The following is a 27,310-nucleotide window of genomic DNA, read 5'->3' as shown; positions in this document are numbered from 1 at the left end:
ACATTGACAATTAAAGCTAGTGAACAGTAGCTAGCTGTCGGTGTCTCTGTCAAGTGTTTCAAAACCAACTGCTGGCTGGAATCAAGACATTGAACCAAAACCTAAGTTTAACAATGGTGTGTGTGTATAGCTAAGGCCACACAATATTTATGATTATGTTGGAAAGGTCGCTCTGGGTCAAAAACGGTAACTAGGTGAATGTTTATCAGTGATACAATCAGGCGCTGCCCACATTAACAAGCAGAGCGTCGTCCAGGGTAGCTCAGTTGGTAGAGCATGGCGTTTGCAACGCCAGGGTTGTGGGTTCGATTCCCATGGGGGGCCAGTATGAAAAAAAATATATATATATAAAAATGTATGCACTAACTGTAAGTCGCTCTGGATAAGAGCGTCTGCTAAATGACTAAAATGTAAATGTAAATAACAAGCTTGATCTGTGAATAACCAAGCTAACATTAATTACTTGTGTCTGCTAGATCTCATAACATAACCCATCTAGTCTACTGTATGAGTTCATTAGTTACCTTTTTTATTATTAATTTTTTGACAGTTTTTGAGCCAATCGGTAGATAGAGAGAAAGCATAATGTGTTCTTATGCTATGCCGACTGGATGCATTTCTCTCTTCAGAGGAGATATTATTTACTGTGTTCTTGTATTGCTATGCCTAGTGCTGAGTCAATTATCACAATGGCAGAGGTTAGACCGGATAGATGTAGCCTCGTACCAGCCAAAATGTTTAGGAGAAATATTGAATCAATTTATAATTCTGCATATCCATCTGTTAATTGTTTCAGTGATGCAAGACTCGGGTGAAATATTTATCGTGAAGCACTTGAAAATATAATATAATTACCTGATACTTGCTGTACTTTGGTTCCTGCAGTTGTAACAACTGAACTTTGCCTGTCAGGATTGCTGATCTAAAATGTGTTACATTTAGGGTTCTGTCACTGTGTGACCTCGTATGGTAATGTAGATTTAGGGGTCTGTCACTGTGTGACTTCATATGGTAATGTAGATTTAGGGTTCTGTCACTGTGTGACCTCGTATGGTAATGTAGATTTAGGGTTCTGTCACTGTGTGACTTCATATGGTAATGTAGATTTAGGGGTCTGTCACTGTGTGACCTCGTATGGTAATGTAGATTTAGGGGTCTGTCACGGTGTGACCTCGTATGGTAATGTGCGTTTAGGGGTCTGTCACTGTGTGACTTCATATGGTAATGTAGATTTAGGGGTCTGTCACTGTGTGACCTCGTATGGTAATGTGCATTTAGGGGTCTGTCACTGTGTGACCTCGTATGGTAATGTGCTTTAGGGGTCTGTCACTGTGTGACCTCGTATGGTAATGTGCATTTAGGGGTCTGTCACTGTGTGACTTCGTATGGTAATGTGCGTTTAGGGGTCTGTCACTGTGTGACTTCGTATGGTAATGTGCGTTTAGGGGTCTGTCACTGTGTGACTTCGTATGGTAATGTGCGTTTAGGGGTCTGTCACTGTGTGACCTCGTATGGTAATGTACATTTAGGGGTCTGTCACTGTGTGACTTCGTATGGTAATGTGCGTTTAGGGGTCTGTCACTGTGTGACCTCGTATGGTAATGTACTTTAGGGGTCTGTCACGGTGTGACCTCGTATGGTAATGTGCATTTAGGGGTCTGTCACTGTGTGACTTCGTATGGTAATGTGCGTTTAGGGGTCTGTCACTGTGTGACCTCGTATGGTAATGTACTTTAGGGGCCTGTCACGGTGTGACCTCGTATGGTAATGTGCATTTAGGGGTCTGTCACTGTGTGACCTCGTATGGTAATGTATGTTTAGGGGTCTGTCGCTGTGTGACCTCGTAGGATAATGTGAGTTTAGGGTTCTGTTACTGTGACCTCGTATGGTAATGTGCATTTAGGGGTCCGTCACTGTGACCTCGTATGGTAATGTATATTTAGGGGTCTGTCAAATTAATTTAGGCCCTCTTCTAATTGGCTAAACGGATGATTATGTATCGGTCAGCCAGTCAAAAGTTCAACTCATCTGAACTTTGTCTGCGAGATAGTATGGATATGGACGCATCATCGCCGCTGACCGTCAACGTACGACTCCCATTGAGAAAGCATTAGAAATCACGGTTACGGATCAAATCAACAGGCCAGTCGGGCCTCACCCTTAGTCCTTGACTCCCAGATCATGAAGCACTGTTTTCCTGGAGCGCTACCTAAAGTCAGAAATGTAATGTCTCCTGAACCGTGTATTTGCATGCTGAGCCAGACAGACACTACTACTGGTTGAGTTTTTCCTACAGTGGGGATGTTTTAGGATGGGCGCTGTGGTGAAATGTGAACCTCTCCTTCAGTCTCTTGAAGGCAGCGTCAGCCTCAGGGTTCCAGGTCAGCTTCTGAGGCCCACCCTTAAGGAGATAGTTGAGTGGGGCGGCTATGGAGCTGAAGGACCTGATGAAACGCCGGTAGAAATTGGCGAAGCCCAGGAAGCTCTGTAGGCCCCTTGATGGTGGTGAGGACTGGCCATGACCTGACGGCGTCCGCCTTCGCTCTTTCCATGAACACCCCCTGAGGACTGATCCTGTATCCCAGGAAGGAGATGGCTTGTGGGTGGAATTCACATTTCTCCCCCTTCACCAACAGGCTGTGAACCCCTGTTTCAGGGTCTCCGCCACATACTTCTTCTCCATGGCCTCAGTCTCCGCCATGGAAAGGGGGTAAATGCGACTCTTCGGGGGGTGTTGTCCCTCCAGCAGGTCAATGGTGCAGTCCCAGGGCCTGTGAGGAGGGAGACACTTAGCCTTTAATGAAGAGAAGACATCGGAGAGATCTGAGTACTCACGTGGAATGTTGGGCTGGAGGGCGGACTCCGGACTCTCCACTGACGTGGAACAACAAACCACCGGCAGGCAGGTCTTCCGGCATGAGTTGGACCAGGCTGTGATCCTCTTGGTGATCCAATTGATAGTGGAGTTGTGTAGTCTGAGCCAGGGCAATCCCAAGAAGATCCGGTGGAAGGGGTGACGTGACGATGTGGAATGACAGCTCCTCGTGGTGCTCCGGTAGTGTGGGAATGGTGATGGTGATGGGGAGAGTGACGTGCGTAATGGTGCCTGATCCAAGTGGTTTATTGTCCAGCGAGGTGACGTGTAGCCGAGAAGGCAGTGGCACAGTGGAAAACCCCCATTCAGAGACCAGCTCCCTATCTATAAGGTTCCCCGCTGATCCGGAATCTATCATTGCAGTAGAAATGGAAGAGAAGGAATAACCAGTCACCGTTATGGGAACTAAAAACAAAGGTTTTGTGATAGGAGATGACGTAACACTCACGGAGCGGCTACGGGAGTCATACCGCCTAGATAGGGAGCCGCCAGGAGATCTGTGGTCCGTGGTGGTGTAGGGGGTGCTGCCCACCTCCATGGGAGGACTCAGAGGCAGGGCGGCTTCCATAGCGCTGATGGGGTGAGCGTCGAGGCTCCGGGAGGTGTTGGGAACGCCGCCTCTCGCTCAACATGTCGTCAAGACGGATGGACGTGGTGATGAGGGTATCAAGGTCCATCTCGTCGTCCCGACATGCGAGTTCCGTCTTAACGTCCTCCCGTAAGCCTCTCCTGAAGGCCGTGCGCAGAGCATGCTCATTCCATCCGGAAGATGCCGCCACCGTGCGAAAGCTCAGAGCGTACTCGGACGCTGGCCCCTCTCTCTGTTGTAGCCGGAGGAGACGCTCACCCCCCGTCCTTTCCCTCCGTGGGATGATCAAACACCGCCCTGATCCGAGCGAGGAAGGTGGAGTAGGGAACGCTGGGCTATATAGGGGTGGTGATGAGATGATGAGGTGCAGGTGCGCTGGAGGTGATTAGGGTGCGTTGGGTTTCCATTCCTGTGTTTGCCGAGGTGGTGCGCTCAGACTGGTGTCTCAGTAGACCGGCGGATCAGAGCGCTGGAGGGGAGCAACGGGAGGAGACGTGACACCAGGCCTGTGTTATTTCAGGATATAGCCAGCCAGGCCTGTGTTATTTCAGGATATAGCCAGCCAGGCCTGTGTTATTTCAGGATATAGCCAGCCAGGCCTGTGTTATTTCAGGATATAGCCAGCCAGGCCTGTGTTATTTCAGGATATAGCCAGCCAGGCCTGTGTTATTTCAGGATATAGCCAGCCAGGCCTGTGTTATTTCAGGATATAGACAGCCAGGCCTGTGTTATTTCAGGATATAGCCAGCCAGGCCTGTGTTATTTCAGGATATAGCTAACCAGGCCTGTGTTATTTCAGGATATAGCCAGCCAGGCTTGATTGAGTGGCTTTGGGGGTACCAGTGTCATCCTCTCTCTGTGGCACTTTCACTAGGGAGCATGACGTGTGTGTCTGTGTATATGTATGTGGGTGTTTGTTTGTGTGGGTGTATGTGTATGTGGGTGTTTGTGTGTGTGTCTGTGTATATGTAATGAATGGTGATCCACTGCAGTTAATGTGGCCCAGAATACAACCATTCCGTCACACCATGGCAGCAATACCAGTAGTGTTAGCCACAACGGGGACTGCTTCCTTGCTTATTTGTTAATCTATCTGGAACCATTTGACTATTTATTATTTAGCAAAGTCATAGGTCTGTATTGATTAACCACCAATCTGATAGGTCGAGAAATGTAATGAGTGTTCCTGGGTCAGTTGGGCCTGTTTTTAATATCATCTAGAGGGAGGAAAGGTTTTCATATACAGAATGAGTGCGAAAGCCACAAAAGCAATACCCTTAGCCTCTCAAAATGTCCAATTCAAATCCTCTCAGACAGTAAGGGGGAAACCAAAGTTTGGTTGGGGCGTAGCCTAATCATTGAACTAAACATATTTTTTTATTTTTTATTTCACCTTTATTTAACCAGGTAAGCCAGTTGAGAACAGGTTCTCATTTACAACTGCGACCTGGCCAAGATAAAGCATAGTAGTGCAATAAAAAAAACAACAACACAGAGTTACATATGGGGTAAAAAACATAAAGTCAGAAATACAACAGAAAATATATATACAGTGTGTGCAAATGTAGCAAGTTATGGAGGTAAGGCAATAAATAGGCTATAGTGCAGAATAATTACAATAGTATTAACACTGGAATGCTAGATGTGCAAGAGATTATGTGCAAATAGAGATACTGGTGTGCAAAAGAGCAAAATAAATAACAATATAGGGATGAGGTAGTTGGGTGGGCTAATTTCAGATGGGCTGTGTACAGGTGCAGTGATCGGTAAGGTGCTCTGACAACTGATGCTTAAATTTATTGAGGGAGATAAGAGTCTCCAGCTTCAGAGATTTTTGCAATTCGTTCCAGTCATTGGCAGCAGAGAACTGGAAGGAATGGCGGCCAAAGGAGGTGTTGGCTTTGGGAATGACCAGTGAGATATACCTGCTGGAGCGCAGACTACGGGTGGGTGCTGCTATGGTGACCAATGAGCTAAGATAAGGCGGGGATTTGCCTAGCAGTGATTTATAGATGGCCTGGAGCCAGTGGGTTTGACGACGAACATGTAGTGAGGACCAGCCAACAAGAGCGTACAGGTCACAGTGGTGGGTAGTGTATGGGGCTTTGGAGACAAAACGGATGGCACTGTGATAGACTACATCCAATTTGCTGAGTAGAGTGTTGGAGGCTATTTTGTAAATGACATCGCCGAAGTCAAGGATCGGTAGGATAGTCAGTTTTACGAGGGCATGTTTGGCAGCATGAGTGAAGGAGGCTTTGTTGCGAAATAGGAAGCCGATTCTAGATTTAACTTTGGATTGGAGATTCTTTATGTGAGTCTGGAAGTTGAGTTTACAGTCTAACCAGACACCTAGGTATTTGTAGTTGTCCACATACTCTAGGTCAGACCCGTCGAGAGTGGTGATTCTAGTCGGGTGGGCGGGTGCCAGCAGCGTTCGATTGAAAAGCATGCATTTAGTTTTACTAGTGTTTAAGAGCAGTTGGAGGCTACTGAAGGATTGTTGTATGGCATTGAAGCTCGTTTGGAGGTTTGTTAACACAGTGTCCAATGAAGGGCCAGATGTATACAAAATGGTGTCGTCTGCGTAGAGGTGGATCTGAGAGTCACCAGCAGCAAGAGCGACATCATTGATATACACGGAGAAAAGTGTCGGCCCAAGAATTGAACCCTGTGGCACCCCCATAGAGACTGCCATAGGTCCAGACAACAGGCCCTCCGATTTGACACACTGAACTCTATCTGAGAAGTAGTTGGTGAACCAGGCGAGGCAGTCATTTGAGAAACCAAGGCTATTTAGTCTGCCAATAAGAATGCGGTGGTTGACAGAGTCGAAAGCCTTGGCCAGGTCGATGAAGACGGCTGCACAGTACTGTCTATTATCAATCGCGGTTATAATATCGTTTAGGACCTTGAGCGTGGCTGAAGTGCACCCGTGACCAGCTCGGAAACCGGATTGCATAGCGGAGAAGGTACGGTGGTATTCGAAATGGTCGATTATCTGTTTGTTAACTTGGCTTTCGAATACTTTCGAAAGGCAGGGCAGGATGGATATAGGTCTGTAGCAATTTGGATCTAGAGTGTCACCCCCTTTGAAGAGGGGGATGACCGCGGCAGCTTTCCAATCTCTGGGGATCTCAGACGTTATGAAAGAGAGGTTGAACAGACTAGTAATAGGAGTAGCGACAATTTCGGCGGCTAGTTTTAGAAAGAAAGGGTCCAGATTGTCTAGCCCAGCTGATTTGTAGGGGTCCAGATTTTGCAGCGCTTTCAAAACATCAGCTGTCTGAATTTGTGTGAAGGAGAAGCGGGGGGGGCATGGGCAAGTTGCAGCAGAGGGTGCAGAGTTGGTGGCCGGGTTAGTGGTAGCCAGATGGAAAGCATGGCCAGCTGTAGCAAAATGCTTGTTGAAATTCTCGATTATTGTAGATTTATCGGTGGTGATAGTGTTTCCTAGCCTCAGTGCAGTGGGCAGCTGGGAGGAAGTGCTCTTATTCTCCATGGACTTTACAGTGTCCCAAAACTTTTTGGAGTTAGTGCTACAGGATGCACATTTCTGTTTGAAAAAGTTAGCCTTTGCTTTCCTGACTGCTTGTGTATATTGGTTCCTAACGTCCCTGAAAAGTTGCATATCGCGGGGGCTATTTGATGCTAATGCTGTACGCCACAGGATGTTTTTGTGCTGGTCAAGGGCAGTCAAGTCTGAGGAGAACCAGGGGCTATATCGGTTCTTAGTTCTGTATTTTTTGAATGGGGCATGTTTATTTAAGATTGAGAGGAAATTACTTTTAAGGAACAACCAGGCATCCTCTACTGACGGAATGAGATCTATATCCATCCAGGATACCTGGGCCAGGTCAATTAGGAAGGCCTCCTCGCTAAAGTGTTTTAGGGAGCGTTTGACAGTGATGAGGGGTGGTCGTTTGACCGCGGACCCGTTACGGACGCAGGCAATAAGGCAGTGATCGCTGAGATCCTGGTTGAAGACAGCTGAGGTGTATTTAGAGGGTATGTTAGTCAGGATGATATCTATGAGGGTACCCATGTTTACGGATTTAGGGTTGTACCTGGTAGGTTCGTTGATAATTTGCGTGAGGTTGAGGGCATCTAGCTTGGATTGTAGGATGGCTGGGGTATTAAGCATATCCCAATTTAGGTCACCAAGCAGTACAAACTCTGAGGATAAATGGGGGGCAATCAATTCACATATGGTGTCCAGGGCACAGCTGGGGGCTGAGGGGGGTCTGTAGCAAGCGGCAACAGTGAGAGACTTATTTCTGGAAAGGTGGATTTTTAGAAGTAAAAGCTCAAACTGTTTGGGCACAGACCTGGATAGTATGATAGAGCTCTGCAGGCTATCTCTACAGTAGATTGCAACTCCACCCCCTTTGGCAGTTCTATCTAGACGGAAAATGTTATAGTTGGGGATGGAAATTTCAGAATTTTTGGTGGCCTTCCTGAGCCAGGATTCAGACACTGCTAGAACATCAGGGTTGGCAGAGTGTGCTAACGCAGTGAATAACTCAAACTTAGGAAGTAGACTTCTGATATTTATGTGCAAGAAACCAAGACTTTTGCGATTACAGAAGTCATCAAATGATAGCGCCTGGGGAGTAGGAGTGATACTGAGGGCTGCAGGGCCTGGGTTAGCCTCTACATCACCAGAGGAACAGAGGAGGACTAGAATAAGGATACGGCTAAAGGCTTTAAGAACTGGTCTTCTAGTGCGTTGGGTACATAGAATAAAGGGGGCAGATTTCCGGGTGTTATAGAAAAGATTCAGGGCATTATGTACAGACAAGGATATGGAAGGATATGAGTAAAGTGGAGGTAACCCTAAGCATTGGGTAACAATGAAAGAGATAGCATCGCTAGAGTCATCAATTGTGTCGGTCTCCGCGTGTATAGGGGGAGGTGCAAATGAGCTATCTAAGGCAGGTTTAGCTAGGCTGGGGGGTCTACAGTGATATAGTACAATTAGAAATAACCGAAACAACAATAAACTAACCATGTTTGGGCTGAGGCTAAACATAAACAGGATGTAGTACCGTAAAAAGGAACAGTCCAGCAGATATCAGCTGTATAGCTGAGTTATCATAAGGTCCGGTGGTGAAGCACTAGTAAGAGGCCACGGCTAGCGTGTGCTAGCGGGCCAGGGCTATCAGATGGATGGAATCTTCGTGGTTAACGTCGTAACCACATCAGACGATTTCGTCGGCAGACCAGTCGTGTAGGATCGGCGGGGCTCCGTGTCAACACCAGGTGGTCCCGTCCGGTTGACAGATGATTAGCCAGACCACAGCGTCCGTTTTGTTGTAGCTGGCTGGTGGTAGCTAGCTGGTAGCGATGAATCCGGAGTTAAAGGTCCAGTGATTCAGTGATTCCGGCGGAAAAACTGATATGTTCTGGGTCGATAACGCGCTGTGCAGACTGGCCGAATATCCGGTGATCAATGTCCAGTGATTAAAATTAATCCCGCAGAAAAAAATCAAATGTTCTGGGTGAAACACCGCTAGCTGTGGCTAATAGCAAATAGCAAGTAGCTAGTTAGCTGGCTAGCTAGTTTCAACTGGAGATTCTAGATTCTAGATAAAGGTAAGTCAAGGTAAGTCAATAATAGAATCCGTTCCACATTGAGTGAGGCGGGTTGCAGGAAAGTATATCTTGTAGAAGGATGAAAAGTCTGATAGGGAAATATGTATGAAAAAATAGGGTATTTACAGGCTATTTACAGACAGACGATAAAAACACAACTGCACTACTACGCCATCTTGGAATATGTAACATAGTTACATTGTCGATGCCCTGCCCTGCCCTGCCTCGTTCCAGTTCCTCCCCTCCTCGGCAACGGGCACTACACTGCTTCATCATGATTGACTGCGTTGCCATGGATCTAACTGTCAGCGGTGTGGCTGACACAGGCTCTTGCTGGGAGTCCATTCATTAAAAGCCGCGTCGCTGTCAAGATCGAGCGAGCAGCGAGCTCACAGCCGCGGGGTTCAGCGGGGTGAAGGTGCTCTGAATACAGGGCAAGATAATGAGCTCTTAAACCTGACCGGACGTGTGGATCCATTGTTATTTATCGCTCACTCACACACACACACACACACACACGCACACACACACACACACACACTCACACACTCACACACTCACACACACACACACACACACACACACACACACAGAGCCAGGTGCCACTAGCAGCAACTTGAATGAGCATTTAGCATTTATCTTCCTAGGTTTGTATAGAGGAAGTTCCTCCTCTCAGAATTCAAGATGATAGTGTTTGGAACACGGTTGCTTGTAGAATGCTAGAGCAGCTCGGTAGAATCCCAAACAACCCCGACATCCACCCCTTTCCTCTGAAGTTGTCTATCCTTCCAGTTTCAGAGACAAAGCTGGCGTTAATTGAGGGCATGTTGAAGGCTGAAGCAGCCAATTGATTTTCAAGCGGCTGTCATTTCAAAGTGCTGTAATGTCAAGAGGCTCGCTCTCTGTGTGCTCTTCAAACCAGTTCAAATGGTTTTCCACCACGCGTTATTTGTAGGTTTCTTACACCGTTGAAATTCTCGGCTGTGAACGGTAGGCTTGGATTATACTGTCATCACTTGTCAGCAGAGGAGAAGATAAACCCAGCCTGCAGTACTACCTGTCTCCCATCACCATGCATTTAGTATAGGTTAGACCATGATGATAATAATAATAATAATAATATGCCATTTAGCAGACGCTTTTATCCAAAGCGACTTACAGTCATGCGTGCATACATTTTTGTGTATGGGTGGTCCCGGGGATCGAACCCACTACCATGGCGTTACAAGCGCCGTGCTCTACCAGCTGAGCTACAGAGGACCACATATTCAGGACTATGTCTTACACATTATGGTTCTCTCTACCTACTGACTTTTCTATTAGCATTTCAACCTACAAGAACAGAATTACCCAGCCAGTATTCCTACCATGCTGCAACACTGGGTCACACTCACACATCCACCCATTTTAATATGAGCGACACGCTTTTCCTCCTTCCAGTCCCAGATTTATAAACATCCCTTTGACTTTGAGGCTGTTGCTTTTTTAATTCGTTTTTGTTTTTTAAATTTGTTTTTGTTTTTCCATCCAGGGAGGGAACGATCATCAGTCGGCAAAATTATTCCTGTATTTCAATTCCCCGCTGTAACCCCGAGCTAGCAAGCAAGCCATTTCTCTCCGTCTCCCGGCTCTTTCTGCATCTGTTTAAATAACCACATCCTTCTACAGCAGCAGATAGTCTGTAACATGCTGAGGCTGCGCTTGTCTGTGTGAATAAATGACCCCCCCCCCCCCCCCCCCCCAAAAAAAACACACAAAAAAAACACTTGTTTAATTGACCCCTGAGAGAGAGGGAGAGATCCACACATCCCATGGTAACACCTGTTATTAGCCTTTTAAATGAAGGCAGTGGCCTAACAGATTGACAGCTGAGGGAGGGAGTTCTGAATGGTGAGTAGCCTAGCTCCAAATGGCTGACGAAGCAACCCAGGTGTGGGCTTTCACACTGAAACAACCCAGGTGTGGGCTTTCACACTGAAACAACCCAGGTGTGGGCTTTCATACTGAAACAACCCAGGTGTGGGCTTTCATACTGAAACAACCCAGGTGTGGGCTTTCAAACTGAAACAACCCAGGTGTGGGCTTTCATACTGAAACAACCCCTGGTGTGGGCTTTCACACTGAAACAACCCCTGGTGTGGGCTTTCATACTGAAACAACCCAGGTGTGGGCTTTCATACTGAAACAACCCAGGTGTGGGCTTTCACACTGAAACACGTCTTTTAAAGATAAAGTTTAATTTCTATTGATGTTTCATTTCGTTCTACTCCAAGTGGCTGAATATCTTGTGTGCATCCTTTCTTCAGCTGGCACCTTCACATGTTAATCACCTTCACATGTTAATCACCTTCACATGTTAATCACCTTCACATGTTAATCACCTTCACATGTTAATCACCTTCACAGCCGGCCGCGACTGGGAGACTCATGGGCGGCGCACAATTGGCCCAGCGTCGTCCAGGGTAGGGGAGGGAATGGCCGGCAGGGATGTAGCTCAGTTGATAGAGCATGGCGTTTGCAACGCCAGGGTTGTGGGTTCGTTTCCCACGGGGGGCCAGTATAAAAAAATATGTATTCACTAACTGTAAGTCGCTCTGGATAAGAGCGTCTGCTAAATGACTAAAATGTAATGTTAATCACTTTCACTAGTCAAAGTGAAACCTGCCTTCTCGCCATAGCAGAGGATAGGATGTGGCCTAGTTGTTAGTTAGTTGGCACCCTATTCCCTAGGGCTCTGGTTAACAGTAGTGCACTAGGAAATAGGGAACTATTTGGGATGCGACACATAGGATCAGCTTATTGTCCCCAAATTCTCTTTGTCTTTATCCTGATGTTAGGACACCTTAGTCTTTAACCTGATGTTAGGACACCTTAGTCTTTAACCTGATGTTAGGACACCTTAGTCTTTAACCTGATGTTAGGACACCTTAGTCTTTAACCTGATGTTAGGACACCTTAGTCTTTAACCTGATGTTAGGACACCTTAGTCTTTAACCTGATGTTAGGACACCTTAGTCTTTAACCTGATGTTAGGACACCTTAGTCTTTAACCTGATGTTAGGACACCTTAGTCTTTAACCTGATGTTAGGACACCTTAGTCTTTAACCTGATGTTAGGACACCTTAGTCTTTAACCTGATGTTAGGACACCTTAGTCTTTAACCTGATGTTAGGACACCTTAGTCTTTAACCTGATGTTAGGACACCTTAGTCTTCAACCTGATGTTAGGACACCTTAGTCTTTAACCTGATGTTAGGACACCTTAGTCTTTAACCTGATGTTAGGACACCTTAGTCTTTAACCTGATGTTAGGACACCTTAGTCTTTAACCTGATGTTAGGACACCTTAGTCTTTAACCTGATGTTAGGACACCTTAGTCTTTAACCTGATGTTAGGACACCTTAGTCTTTAACCTGATGTTAGGACACCTTAGTCTTTAACCTGATGTTAGGACACCTTAGTCTTTAACCTGATGTTAGGACACCTTAGTCTTTAACCTGATGTTAGGACACCTTAGTCTTTAACCTGATGTTAGGACACCTTAGTCTTTAACCTGATGTTAGGACACCTTAGTCTTTAACCTGATGTTAATGAACCCTATTAAATGTATCTCATCGTCTCTTCCTCTGCCGCTCTCTCGCTCTCTCGCTCTCTCTCTCTCTCTCGCTCTCTCTCGCTCTCCTTCCCTCTCCCCCCTTCTCTCTGTAGTAACTGATGTGGAGTTGAAGCGGCTGAAGGATGCCTTTAAGAGGACCAGCGGCCTGTCCTACTACATGGCCCAACAGTGCTTCTACAGAGAGGTACTGGGAGATGGGGTCCCTCCGAAGGTTGCAGAGGTACGTCCCCTGGGACCCAGAACACACACACACATTTCAGACACAACCTGATAGGAAATTGGGATATGACTGTCCCTCTCACCTCCCCACCCCTACAGTCCAGATGAATCCTTTCACCCCCCCACCCCTATAGTCCAGATGAATCCTCTCACCTCCCCACCCCTACAGTCCAGATGAATCCTCTCACCTCCCCACCCCTATAGTCCAGATGAATCCTCTCACCCCCCCACCCCTATAGTCCAGATGAATCCTCTCACCTCCCCACCCCTATAGTCCAGATGAATCCTTTCACCTCCACACCCCTACAGTCCAGATGAATCCTTTCACCTCCCCACCCCTACAGTCCAGATGAATCCTCTCACCCCTATAGTCCAGATGAATCCTTTCACCTCCCCACCCCTATAGTCCAGATGAATCCATCCCTTATTTGAATGAAAAATGTTTTTAGATAATGAGGTTCTTGGGAGAAAACAGACCTAGGCCTAGTGATTTAGCTCATTAGAACTACAGAGCATATCCCTTAGACATGGGCTTCAAAATGTCCCCTGTTTTACTTCACAAGCATCTGCATGACGTTACATTGGCATGAGATGACAGGACGTTACATTGGCATGAGATGACAGGACGTTACATTGGCATGAGATGACAGGACGTTACATTGGCATGAGATGACAGGACGTTACATTGGCATGAGATGACAGGACGTTACATTGGCATGAGATGACAGGACGTTACATTGGCATGAGATGACAGGACGTTACATTGGCATGAGATGACAGGACGTTACATTGGCATGAGATGACAGGACGTTACATTGGCATGAGATGACAGGACATAACATTAGATTGACATTAGATGACATTAGATGACATTGGGTCCTAGATCCATTCCTTGAGGCTACTTCAACCCGGAGTGGACATGCTTTCAGCCTATTGAGATTGACCCTCAGTCATTTTTTGCATCTCAAATGGCACCGTATTCCCTATGTAGTGCACTACTTTAGACCAGAGAATGGCACCGTATTCCCTATGTAGTGCACTACTTTAGACCAGAGAATGGCACCGTATTCCCTATGTAGTGCACTGCTTTAGACCAGAGAATGGCACCGTATTCCCTATGTAGTGCACTACTTTAGACCAGAGAATGGCACCGTATTCCCTATGTAGTGCACTGCTTTAGACCAGAGAATGGCACCGTATTCCCTATGTAGTGCACTGCTTTAGACCAGAGAATGGCACCGTATTCCCTATGTAGTGCACTACTTTAGACCAGAGAATGGCACCGTATTCCCTATGTAATGCACTACTTTAGACCAGAGAATGGCACCGTATTCCCTATGTAGTGCACTACTTTAGACCAGAGAATGGCACCGTATTCCCTATGTAGTGCACTACTTTAGACCAGAGAATGGCACCGTATTCCCTATGTAGTGCACTACCTTTGATAGAGTGCCATTTGAGACTCACCCATTATAGCTGTGTTCTTAGGTTGGCCCCAGTGACTCTCCAGTTCCCTGTTCTATACAGTAGCTAGCTGGTTTAATGTTTTTCCCCAGTTGGTTGTTCAACATTTCTATTTCCACTTTCCCATTTTTGCTCTGGTCTCTGTCCAGTTAGGCAGAAGGAAGTTAGCCATACTGTCAAATGCCTATTCCCAATTACACACACACACACACACACACACACACACACACACACACACAAATGCCACCTGACTGACTTTATCAGTGAATAAACACTAGTTCTGTGTGTTTGTTTGTACTGTGTGTGTCAAAGGCAGTGACTGAGTCGTCAAGGGGATTGACGTAGGCCTATTCTGCAGTTGACATTGTTTGAGGAATTGAAAAAATGCTTGGCCATTGTAAAAACCCAGCCCTTACCTGCTGACCACACCGCTCACGTTACGCGCATGAGCATTGCTAAATAAATGTACAAATGTTATTCTATAATTTCATCCAAACTGCTCGCGCGCGTCAACGAGCGTCTGCGTAGCCAGGCGCTAAAATAGAAATGGGTTCTATTTTTTACACTTGACTCGCCTCAAGTCCCGCCTCTCCCATCTCCTCATTGGTTTTTAGGAGCATATACCTACGTGGGTGATCGAAAGATGAACTGAGGTCCACACTCCAGTCCAGTTGGTGGTGGTAATGCACCTTAAAGTTGGTTGCCAACCGCCATATAAAGTCCACAGAAGAAGACTGAAGGTGGCTCAGCTGGTAACTCAGCTGGTAGAGCATGGCGCTTGTAACGCCAGGGTAGTGGGTTCGATCCCCGGGACCACCCATACACAAACAAAAAAAAAATGTATGCACGCATGACTGTAAGTCGCTTTGGATAAAAGCGTCTGCTAAATGGCTTATTATTATTATTATTATTACTAGAAACTAACAAGGTTTCCCCTTTTATCTGTGGATTAATTGTCGGAGTAGAGAACACAAGATTTTGTGTGACTCAAAATGGGACCAGATTCTACAAAGATCCAGAAAAAAAGGACCTTGTGCATTTCAGGTAAAATAACAACCCAATGTTTGTATCCCAGGACAAATTAGCTAGCAACAGCAAGCTAGCTAGCTAGCTAAACGGCAATGAATGTTTCATGTGTTTCGACCTGTCCCCAAATTATTATAGTCAGTTCAGAGTTGGTTTTGATATTTCAACCTGCGTGTCCTGATCACGTCTAGTGTGGATGGATAAAATCAACATGCGCGCGACGGCACGCCCCCAGTGTAGTCAGCATGTTGGGGCTTGGAAGTGGCATTCCATTGAAACAGTCTTGGCGATATTCAATCAAAACCGCAATCCAGTTATTTGTTTAGGTAAGTCAAGGGAAAAATACATTTCGATCAGCAATACGCATGTTTGGATCAACACACTCAGCAACAAGAAACCAAAGTTAAAAGTATAAAAATACAACTTTTTTTGTCCACATGTTAATTCCAACATTACATTTTACATTTTAGTCATTTAGCAGACGCTCTTATCCAGAGCGACTTACAGTTAGTGAGTGCATACATCAGGGTTCTTCAATTCCGGTCCTGGAGGGCCGAAACACCTCTGTTTTTCATTCTCTCCTTCTAATCAGGGGCTAATTCAGACCTGGGACACCAGGTGAGTGCAATTAACTACCAGGTATAAATAAAAAACAGAAGTGTTTCGGCCCTCCAGGACCGGAATTGAAGAACCCTGGCATACATTATTCTTTTTTATTTTCATACTGGCCCCCCGTGGGAATCGAACCCACAACCCTGGCGTTGCAAACGCCATGCTCTACCAACTGAGCTACCTCCCTGCCGGCCATTCCCTCCCCTACCCTGGACGACGCTGGGCCAATTGTGCGCCGCCCCATTTGTCTCCCGGTTGCGGCCGGCTACAGCAGAGCTATCAACCGGGAGGGATTGTGCTATCCCAGGAAACCTGGGTAATGATTTGGATTGAAAAGAGCACTTCAGCTTGATTCTTAATCAATAGGCTAGCAGGAGATTCTGCATCTTTACTATAGGAGGACATTAAAGCTTAATGTCTTGCCAGCAGAGTCTACAGGAACAATCGGCGTCCCAAATGACACCCCCAGTCCCTTTTTATAGTGCACTACTTTTGACCAGGACCCACAGGGATCTAGTGTTCAGGAAGGCAGACATTTATTATATTAAGACTTTTACCAGCGAGAAGGCAGCGAGTCAGATTCACAGCGCCGCCTCTCAGCTGTACATGGTGGTAGACTGAGAGATTCAGGGGAAGGGCTGCTGCTATACTGAGTGGAGCTGCAGCCACGTCCGTCGCTGGTTTTATTTTTAGATGCTTGTTTCTCACAACTTGTGAGTCAGAGAAAGTGGAACATATATCTAGCTTCTCAAAAAGGCGATGCGTGTGTGTGTGTGTGTGCTGTGTGTTGAAAGTGTAACTAAGGAGTGTAGTGGTGGTGTTTGGGCTCAGAAGGCAGCAGTCAGAAGGCAACCGACTCTAGGGCCAGTGGCAGTAGGAGACCCCCAGGCTGTGTCCATCACTAGGCCTGACAGCAGGCCCCTCCTAGGGGCCACTCCGTCACTGTGATTAGTGGGACCACAGGGCCGTCCTAGGGGCCACTCCGTCACTGTGATTAGTGGGACCACAGGGCCGTCCTAGGGGCCACTCCGTCACTGTGATTAGTGGGACCACAGGGCCGTCCTAGGGGCCACGCCGTCACTGAATATCAGGAGTCTAAACTATACATGTGTACCATAGACATCATCATCATCAGGTTCACACCATGCCTCGTTGTTATTTGGTCATATTTTCCCTGGAGTCTCTTTGTTCTGTTAATGATGATGTGAATCCATGAATTATCAATACACTGATGAAGGAAGCCTATGAACACTACATGACCAAAAGTATGTGGACACCTGCTCATCGAACATCTCATTCCAAAATCATGGGCATTAATATGGAGTTGGTCCCCTCTTTGCTGCTATAACAGCCTCCACTCTTCTGGGAAGGCTTTCCACTAGATGTTGGAACATTGCTGCAGGGACTTGCTTCGATTCAGCCACGAGCATTAGTGAGGTCGGGCACTGATTGTGGGCGATTAGGCCTGGCTCGCAGTCGGCTTTCCAATTCATCCCAAAGTTGTTCGATTGGGTTGAGGTCAGGGTATTGTCATGCTGAAACAGGAAAGGGCCTTCCCCAAACTGTTGCCACAAAGTTGGAAGCACAGAATTGTCTAGAATGTAATTACACTGCTCAAAAACATAAAGGGAACACTTAAACAACACAATGAGAAATCAAAACTGTCCACTTAGAAGCAACACTGATTGACAATACATTTCACATGCTGTTGTGCAAATGGAATAGACAACAGGTGGAAATTATAGGCAATTAGCAAGACACCCCCAATAAAGGACTGGTTTTGCAGGTGGTGACCACAGACCACTTCTCAGTTCCTATGCTTCCTGGCGGATGTTTTGGTCACTTTTGAATGCTGGCGGTGCTTTCACTCTAGTGGTAGCATGAGACGGAGTCTACAATCCACACAAGTGGCTCAGGTAGTGCAGCTCATCCAGGATGGCACATCAATGCGAGCTGTGGCAAGAAGGTTTGCTGTGTCTGTCAGCGTAGTGTCCAGAGCATGGAGGCGCTACCAGGAGACAGGCCAGTACATCAGGAGACGTGGAGGAGGCCGTAGGAGGGCAACAACCCAGCAGCAGGACTGCTACCTCCGCCTTTGTGCAAGGAGGAGCAGGAGGAGCACTGCCAGAGCCCTGCAAAATGACCTCCAGCAGGCCACAAATGTGCATGTGTCTGCTCAAATGGTCAGAAACAGACTCCATGAGGGTGGTATGAGGGCCCGACGTCCACAGGTGGGGGTTGTGCTTACAGCCCAACACCGTGCAGGACGTTTGGCATTTGCCAGAGAACACCAAGATTGGCAAATTCGCCACTGGCGCCCTGTGCTCTTCACAGATGAAAGCAGGTTCACACTGAGCACATGTGACAGAGTCTGGAGACGCCGTGGAGAACGTTCTGCTGCCTGCAACATCTTCCAGCATGGCCGGTTTGGCGGTGGGTCAGTCATGGTGTGGGGTGGCATTTCTTTGGGGGGCCGCACAGACCTCCATGTGCTCGCCAGAGGTAGCCTGACTGCCATTAGGTACCGAGATGAAATCCTCAGACCCCTTGTGAGACCATATGCTGGTGCGGTTGGCCCTGGGTTCCTCCTAATGCAAGACAATGCTAGACCTCATGTGGCTGGAGTGTGTCAGCAGTTCCTGCAAGAGGAAGGCATTGATGCTATGGACTGGCCCGCCCGTTCCCCAGACCTGAATCCAATTGAGCACATCTGGGACATCATGTCTCGCTCCATCCACCAACGCCACGTTGCACCACAGACTGTCCAGGAGTTGGCGGATGCTTTAGTCCAGGTCTGGGAGGAGATCCCTCAGGAGACCATCCGCCACCTCATCAGGAGCATGCCCAGGCGTTGTAGGGAGGTCATACAGGCACGTGGAGGCCACACACACTACTGAGCCTCATTTTGACTTGTTTTAAGGACATTACATCAAAGTTGGATCAGCCTGTAGTGTGGTTTTCCACTTTAATTTTGAGGGTGACTCCAAATCCAGACCTCGATGGGTTGATACATTTGATTTCCATTGATAATTTGTGTGTGATTTTGTTGTCAGCACATTCAACTATGTAAAGAAAAAAGTATTTAATACGATTATTTCATTCATTCAGATCTAGGATGTGTTATTTTAGTGTTCCCTTTATTTTTTTGAGCAGTGTATATGCTGTAGTGTTAAGATTTCCCTTCACTGGAACTAAGGGGCCTAGCCCGAACCATGAAAAACAGCCCCAGACCATTATTCCTCCTCCACTACCAAACTTTACAGTTGGCACTATGCATTGGGGCAGGTTGCTTTCTCTTGGCATCCGCCAAACCCAGATTCGTCCGTCAGACTTCCAGATGGTGAAGCGTGATTCATCACTCCAGAGAACGCGTTTCCACTGCTCCAGAGTCCAATGGCGGCGAGCTTTATACCACTCCAGCCGACGCTTGGCATTGCGCATGGTGATCTTAGGCTTGTGTGCGGCCGCTCGGCCATGGAAACCCATTTCATGAAGCTCCCGACTAACAGTTATTGTGCTGACGTTGCTTGCAGAGGCAGTTTGGAAGTCGGTAGTGAGTGTTGCAACTAAGGGCAGATGATTTCTACGCGCTTCAGCACTCGGCAATCCCGTTTATTTTTTACATTTACATTTTAGTCATTTAGCAGACGCTCTTAACCAGAGCGACTTACAGGAGCAATTAGGGTTAAGTGCCTTGCTCAAGGGCACATTAACGTCATTTAGCAGACGCTCTTAGCCAGAGCGACTCACAAATTGGTGCGTTCACCCAAAACCGATCCCTGGGGGACACCAGTGGTGAGAGCACGTGGTGCGGAGACAGCTTCCCGCCACGCCACTTGGTAGGAGCGACCGGTCAGGTAGGACGCAATCCAGGAGTGAGCCGCGCCGGAGATGCCCATTTCGGAGAGGGTGGAGAGGAGGATCTGATGGTTCACAGTATCAAAGGCAGCAGACAGGTCTAGAAGGACAAGAGCAGAGGAGAGAGAGTTAGCTTTAGCAGTGCGGAGAGTCTCTGTGACACAGAGAAGAGCAGTCTCAGTTGAATGACCAGTCCTGAAACCTGATTGGTTTGGATCAAGAAGGTCATTCTGAGAGAGATAGCAAGAGAGTTGGCTAAAGACGGCACGCTCAATAGTTTTGGAAAGAAAAGAAAGAAGGGATACTGGTCTGTAGTTGTTGACATCAGTGGGGTCGAGTGTTGGTTTTTTGAGAAGGGGAGTAACTCTCGCTCTCTTGAAGACGGAAGGGACATGGCCAGCGGTCAAGGATGAGTTGATCAGCGAGGTGAGGTAGGGGAGAAGGTCACCGGAGATGGTCTGGAGAAGGGAGGAGGGGATGGGGTCAAGCGGGCAGGTTGTTGGGCGGCCTGCAGTCACAAGTCGCAGGATCTTATCTGGAGAGAGAGGGGAGAAAGAAGTCAAAGCATAGGGTAGGGCAGTGTGAGCAGGACCAGCAGTGTCATTAGACTTAACAAACAAGGATCGGATGTCGTCAACCTTCTTTTCAAAGTGGTTGACGAAGTCATCCACAGAGAGAGAGGAGGGGGGGGGGGGGGGGAGGATTCAGGAGGGAGGAAAATGTGGCAAAGAGCTTCCTAGGGTTAGAGGCAGATGCTTGGAATTTAGAGTGGTAGAAGGTGGCCTTAGCAGCAGAAACAGATGAAGAAAATGTAGAGAGGAGGGAGTGAAAAGATGCCAGGTCGGCAGGGAATTTAGTTTTCTTCCATTTCCGCTCCGCTGCCCGGAGCTCTGTTCTGTGAGCTCGCAATGAGTCATCAAGCCACGGAGCTGGAGGGGAGGACCGAGCCGGCCGGGAGGATAGGGGACACAGAGAGTCAAAGGATGCAGAAAGGGAGGAGAGGAGGGTTGAGGAGGCAGAATCAGGAGATTGGAGGGAGAAGGATTGAGCAGAGGGAAGAGATGATAGGATGGAAGAGGAGAGAGTAGTGGGAGAGAGAGAGCGAAGGTTGCGGCGGCGCATTACCATCTGTGTAGGGGCAGAGTGAGTAGTGTGGGAGGAGAGTGAGAGAGAAAAGGAAACAAAGTAGTGGTCGGAGACTTGGAGGGGAGTTGCAGTGAGATTAGTAGAGGAGCAGCATCTAGTGAAGATGAGGTCAAGCGTATTGCCTGCCTTGTGAGTAGGGGGGGACGGTGAGAGGGTGAGGTCAAAAGAGGAGAGGAGTGGAAAGAAGGAGGCAGAGAGAAATTAGTCAAATGTGGACATAGGGAGGTTGAAATCCCCCAAAACTGTTAGGGGTGAGCCATCCTCAGGGAAGGAACTTATCAAGGCGTCAAGCTCATTGATGAACTCTCCAAGGGAACCTGGAGGGCGATAGATGACAAGGATATTAAGCTTAAATGGGCTAGTGACTGTGACAGCATGGAATTCAAATGAGGAGATAGACAGATGGGTTAGGGGAAAAATTGAGAATGTCCACTTGGGAGAGATGAGGATTCCTGTACCACCACCCCTCTGACCAGATGCTCTCGGGGTATGCGAGAACACATGGTCAGACGAGGAGAGAGCAGTAGGAGTAGCGGTGTTTTCAGTGGTGATCCATGTTTCCGTCAGCGCCAGGAAGTCGAGGGACTGGAGGTTGGCATAGGCTGGGATGAAGTCAGCTTTGTTGGCAGCAGAACGGCAGTTCCAGAGGCTGCCTGCGACCTGGAACTCCACGTGGGTGGTGCGTGCAGGGACCACCAGATTGGAGAGGCAGCAGCCACGCGGTGTGGTGCGTTTGTGTAGCCTGTGCAGAGAGGAGAGAACAGGGATAGGCAGAGGCATAGTTGACAGGCTGTAGCAAATGGCTACAAAAATGCAGAGGAGATCGGAATGAAATGGGCTAAGCATCTGGGAGTGGAGAGAGCAGGGCCTCCCTCACCAAAACTTCTACCTCGGAAACTAAAATTGTTTCACTGAACCACCCGAAGAAAAAACTCTCCCAACTTCCGCCTTTGGAAATCAGAATTGTTGTGAACCACAGCGGTTCAATGTTTAAAGGAGTAGACTCAACCCACTTTGTTCAGCTAGCCAACTATGACTCCATAGCCAACTAGCAGACTAGCATCCAATAACAATAACACACCGTTTAGCGCCAACACTTGGTCACAACAAACCACCAATATTGTGATAACACACTAAACAGATCATTCGTGTCTGTGTCAAGTTCCTTACATGACGCAGCAATGATTAGACGTTGGCTAGCTAGGACAAGTAAATTGTGGTTAGCTACTTCAGTACAGCCAAATGGTCATGTTGGGTAGCTAGCAATGGCCACTGTGTCGACTCTGTTTGAAGAACGGCTAGCTAGCTAGCTTCGTGCTACAGCTGGCACGGCCGAGGACACTGCCAAGACACAGTAACTACCCACAACAACCCACGAAGCCTAGCTATGACGCCGTAGCCAACCTGCAAGCTAGCATCCATTAACACACAACTTAGCATCAACACCTGGCCACAACAAACTGCCAAGAGTGTGTCAGCACACCAAACAGACAATTCAAGTCCGTGTCGAGTTCCCTTCACAACGCAGCAAAAAAAAATAAAAAAAATAAAAATAAATAAATAATAATAATAATAATAATAATAATTAAACGTTGGAACCAGCTCTCCAGCGTTGCTAATCGTTACCAATAGCTACCCGCTAGCTAGCTAGCTTCGTGCCTCAATTCTAACCCACAATTACCCACGGAAAGCTACAATAACAACAATACTAACCTACAATAAATACAATACCTAACTACAGCTAGGTATTGTTTATGTGAGCTTGTGTGGCCTACCACTTCGCGGCTGAACCATTGTTGCGCCTAGACGTTTCCACTTAACAATAACAGCACTTGCAGTTGACCGGGGCAGCTCTAGCAGGGCAGAAATTTGACTAAATGACTTGTTGGAAAGGTGGCATCCTATGACTGTGCCACGTTGAAAGTCACTGAGCTCTCTTCAGTAAGGCCATTCTACTGCCAATGTTTGTGGAGATTGCATGGCTGTATGATCGATTGTATACACCTGTCAGCAACGGGGGTGGCTGGAATAGAATCCATTCATTTGAAAGGGTGTCCACATACTGCTATGTGTGTGTATATATCTAATAGAATCCACTAATATGAAGGGGTGTCCACATACTGCTATGTGTATATCTCTAATAGAATCCACTAATATGAAGGGGTGTCCACATACTGCTATGTGTATATCTCTAATAGAATCCACTAATATGAAGGGGTGTCCACATACTGCTATGTGTATATCTCTAATAGAATCCACTAATATGAAGGGGTGTCCACATACTGCTATGTGTATATATCTAATAGAATCCACTAATATGAAGGGGTGTCCACATACTGCTATGTGTATATATCTAATAGAATCCACTAATATGAAGGGGTGTCCACATACTGCTATGTGTATATCTCTAATAGAATCCACTAATATGAAGGGGTGTCCACATACTTTTCTATATAGAGTGTAACATAGTAAATGAGTTGTTTGTCCTGAGGGATTGAGTCCAATTAGTCAACAGATAACGTGATGGTGGTGATGATGATGATGATGGTGACAGCTCAAAGCTTTCCTCTTTTCTTTCTATCTGTCCAAATAGTTTGTCAGTTTATGCCAGTTTATGGCAGTTTATGCCAGTGTAAAACAGAAAGGCCTGGGCGGTGGCCAGCGTGATTTTTGAGGACGTGTTTTAGGTCTATACATTTGTCTTAATGGCAGCATTTCCAGAGGGTAATGCATTTAGAAGGACTTCACTGTCATGTTGAGGTGAAATGTGTCTCAAGACAATATTATGCAGCTTTTGCAGTGCCTTGACATCTCTCTCTCTCTCTATTTTTTATATTTAGTTGTTCAGTTTGTCAGACAAACACTGCGAAGTAGAAACATCATTCTGTTAATAGTCGTTTTGTCCTTCCAATATTTGTGCTCATGACCTGGTTCCTAAGAAAGCTTAAGATGCGCATATATAGAATATGTTGTTTCAGGGCAAGCTTCAGGGCAAGCTTCAGGGCAAGCTTCAGGGCAAGCAGAGTAAGCCCTAATATAAAGCATTAGGTCTAAATATACAGGCTTTTAATAAGTATCCAAATACTCATGCATTACACATGGTATGCAAAGGAATAAGGAATGGTAATTTAAAACCATAAATGGTTTATAGTCCCCTGTAGCTCAGTTGGTAGAGCATGGCGCTTGCAACGCCAGGGTTGTGGGTTCGTTTCCCACGGGGGGCCAGTATGAAAATGTATGCACTCACTAACTGTAAAGTCGCTCTGGATAAGAGCGTCTGCTAAATGACTAAAATGTAAAATGTAATATGACAGTATTAAAGTGTTATGTTGACACAGATTTGAAGGGCAATCATATAACCGGGCGACGCCTCTCAAAAGTGCAAATATGGTGCTTCTGTTTGTACCTGACACAACGACACAGCCACTGTGACTGCCATCTCCCAATTGGCACCCTAATCACTTCATAGTGCACTACTGTTGATCAGAGCCTGGTCAAAAGTAGTGCACTATGTAGGGAATAGGGTGCCATTTGGGACGCAGCTGTACAGTCACCTCTCATCAGGCTCTCCAGCACACCCCAGGCAGCCAGGAGGCACTGCAAGTGCTGGCGAAAGGGACGACTCCCAAGTCACACACTCCACAGACGACACAACACACACACACACACACAATGTACCAATGTCACTTATGTGGAAGAGGTGGGCGGTTGCTATCATCAGGCAAGGGAAAGGGGGGACCCTCACGAACACGACCCCCACAAGTGTCACGGGACTCGTCTGATGGTAACCCATACAAATGAATGGAAGTATGGAGGTAGTTTTGTGGCAAAAAAAAAAAGGCGTTACATTTTTGTCCAAAAACACAAATATTTCCTGATCTTTCTTTTATCTCCTAGATATAGGACAGACACTTCAAAACATTATTCCTTATGATAAATTTTTTGACTGTCTTTTTTGCCATTTATGAATGTAATTCAATGCGTTTCTATGGGCTACAGTAGTAAAGGCCAAATTCTAAACTTTATCAAATTCTTTGTATTTTTTGTATATATACCTAAAGGGGTCCTAAAATTCTAAATCAAATTGCTAAATGATCCGTGGTATGACCATCCTAAAACAATTAACATGTGACATCAATAAGGGATCATAGCTTTCACCTGGATTCACCTGCTCAGTCTGTCATGGTCAAGAGCACTACCACTGGTCCATAGGGCTCTGGTGAAAAGGAGGGGACTATGTAGGACGGGGTTCTCCAACTGGCCACCCACAAGCTGAATTTGGCACGTGGGTGATTTTATTTGGCCCCCAAGTTTTCGGAGCACTTAAAATAAATTATATGTATACTCATTCAAGGTTTTTTTTAATTTATTTTTTTACTATATTCTACATTGTAGAAATAATAGTGAAGACATCAAAACTATGAAATAACACACATGGAATCATGTAGTAACCAAAAAAAGTGTTAAACAAATCTAAAAATATTTGAGATTCTTCAAATAGCCACCCTTTGCCTTGATGACAGCTTTGCACACTCTTGGCATTCTCTCAACCAGCTTCACCTGGAATGCTTTTCCAACAGTCTTGAAGGAGTTCCCACATATGCAGTCCCCTGTAGCTCAGTTGGTAGAGCATGGCGCTTGCAACGCCAGGGTTGTGGGTTCGTTTCCCACGGGGGGCCAGTATGAAAATGTATGCACTCACTTAACTGTAAGTCGCTCTGGATAAGAGCGTCTGCTAAATGACTAAAATGTAAATGTAAAATGCTGAGCAATTGTTGGCTGCTTTTCCTTCACTCTGTGATCCGACTCATCCCAAATCATCTCAATTGGGTTGAGGTCAGGGAATTGTGGAGGCCAGGTCATCTGATGCAGCTCTCCATCACTCTCCTTCTTGGCAAAATAGCCCTTACACAGCCTGGAGGTGTGTTGGGTCATTGTCCTGTTGAAAAACAAATGATAGTCCCACTAAGCCCAAACGAGATGGGATGGCGTATCGCTGCAGAATGCTGTGGTAGCCATGCTGGTTAAGTGTGCCTTGAATTCTAAATCAAATCAAATCAAATGTTATTTGTCACATACACGTGTTTAGCAGATGTTATAGCGTGTGTAGTGAAATGCTTGTGCTTCTAGCTCCGACAGTGCAGTAATATCTAACAAGTAATATCTAACAATTTCACAACATATTCCCAAAACACACAAAACTAGTAAGGAATGGGATTTAAGAATATATACATATATGGACAAGATTTGACAGAGCGGCATGGACTAAGATACAGTAGAATATTATAGAATACAGTATATACATATGAGATGAGTAGTCCAAGATATGTAAACATTATAACATTATTAAAGTGACTAGTGTTCCATTTCTTAAAGTGGCCAGTGATTTCAATAGGCAGCAGCAGCCTCTAATGTGCTAGTGAAGGCTATTTAACAGTCTGATGGCCTTGAGATAGAAGCTGTTTTTTATTGACCTCGCCTTCTGAATGATAGCGGGGTGAACAGGCAGTGGCTCGGGTGGTTGATGTCCTTGATGATCTTTTTGGCCTTCCTGTGACATCTGGTGCTGTATGTGTCTTGGAGGGCGGGTAGTTTGCCCACGGTAATGCGTTCGGCAGACCGCACCACCCTCTGGAGAGCCCTGCGGTTGTGGGCGGTGCAGTTGCCGTACCAGGTGGTGATACAGCCTGACAGGATGCTCTCAATTGTGCATCTGTAAAAGTTTGTGAGGGTTTTACGTGCTAAGCCGAATTTCTTCAGCCTCCTGAGGTTGAAGAGGCTCTGTTGCGCTTTCTTCACCACACTGTCTGTGTGGGTGGACCATTTCAGTTTGTCGGTGATGTGTACGCCAAGGAACTTGAAGCTTTCCACTTTCTCCACTGCGGTCCCGTCGATGTGGATAGGTGTGGTGCACCCTCTGCTGTTTCCTGAAGCCCATGATCATCTCCTTTGTTTTGTTTTGTTGATGTTGAGTGAGAGGTTATTTTCCTGGCACCACACTCCCAGAGCCCTCACCTCCTCCCTGTAGGCGGTCTCGTCATTGTTGGTAATCAAGCCTACTACTGTTGTGTCGTCTGCAAACTTGATGATTGAGTTGGAGGCGTGCTTGGCCACACAGTCATGGGTGAACAGGGAGTACAGGAGGGGGCTGAGCACGCACCCTTGTGGGGCCACAGTGTTGAGGATCAGCAAAGTGGAGATGTTGTTTCCTACCTTCACCACCTGGGGGCGGCCCGTCAGGAAGTCTAGGACCCAGTAGCACAGGGAGGGGTTCAGACCCAGGGCCTCGAGCTTAATGATGAGCTTGG

The 27,310-nt window shown here is 46.6% G+C and overlaps 1 protein-coding gene across 1 annotated transcript in view; it reads left to right on the top strand.

Annotated features, from left to right (window-relative positions):
• LOC311106096 (ubiquitin carboxyl-terminal hydrolase 32-like) overlaps positions 1-27,310 on the top strand; it is a 108,842-nt gene that overhangs the window by 366 nt on the left and 81,166 nt on the right. Inside the window, exon 2 of the mRNA XM_084148404.1 lies at positions 12,770-12,897. Within this exon, the coding sequence (XP_084004530.1) occupies positions 12,770-12,897 (128 nt within the window). The remainder of the gene's footprint in view (positions 1-12,769; positions 12,898-27,310) is intronic.

This window comes from Coregonus lavaretus (genome assembly GCF_964263955.1).
Source record: "Coregonus lavaretus genome assembly, chromosome: 30".
NCBI lineage: Eukaryota > Metazoa > Chordata > Actinopteri > Salmoniformes > Salmonidae > Coregonus > Coregonus lavaretus.
Note: the sequence above shows the minus strand (reverse complement) of the source record. Positions and strands in the feature narration are given on the sequence as shown.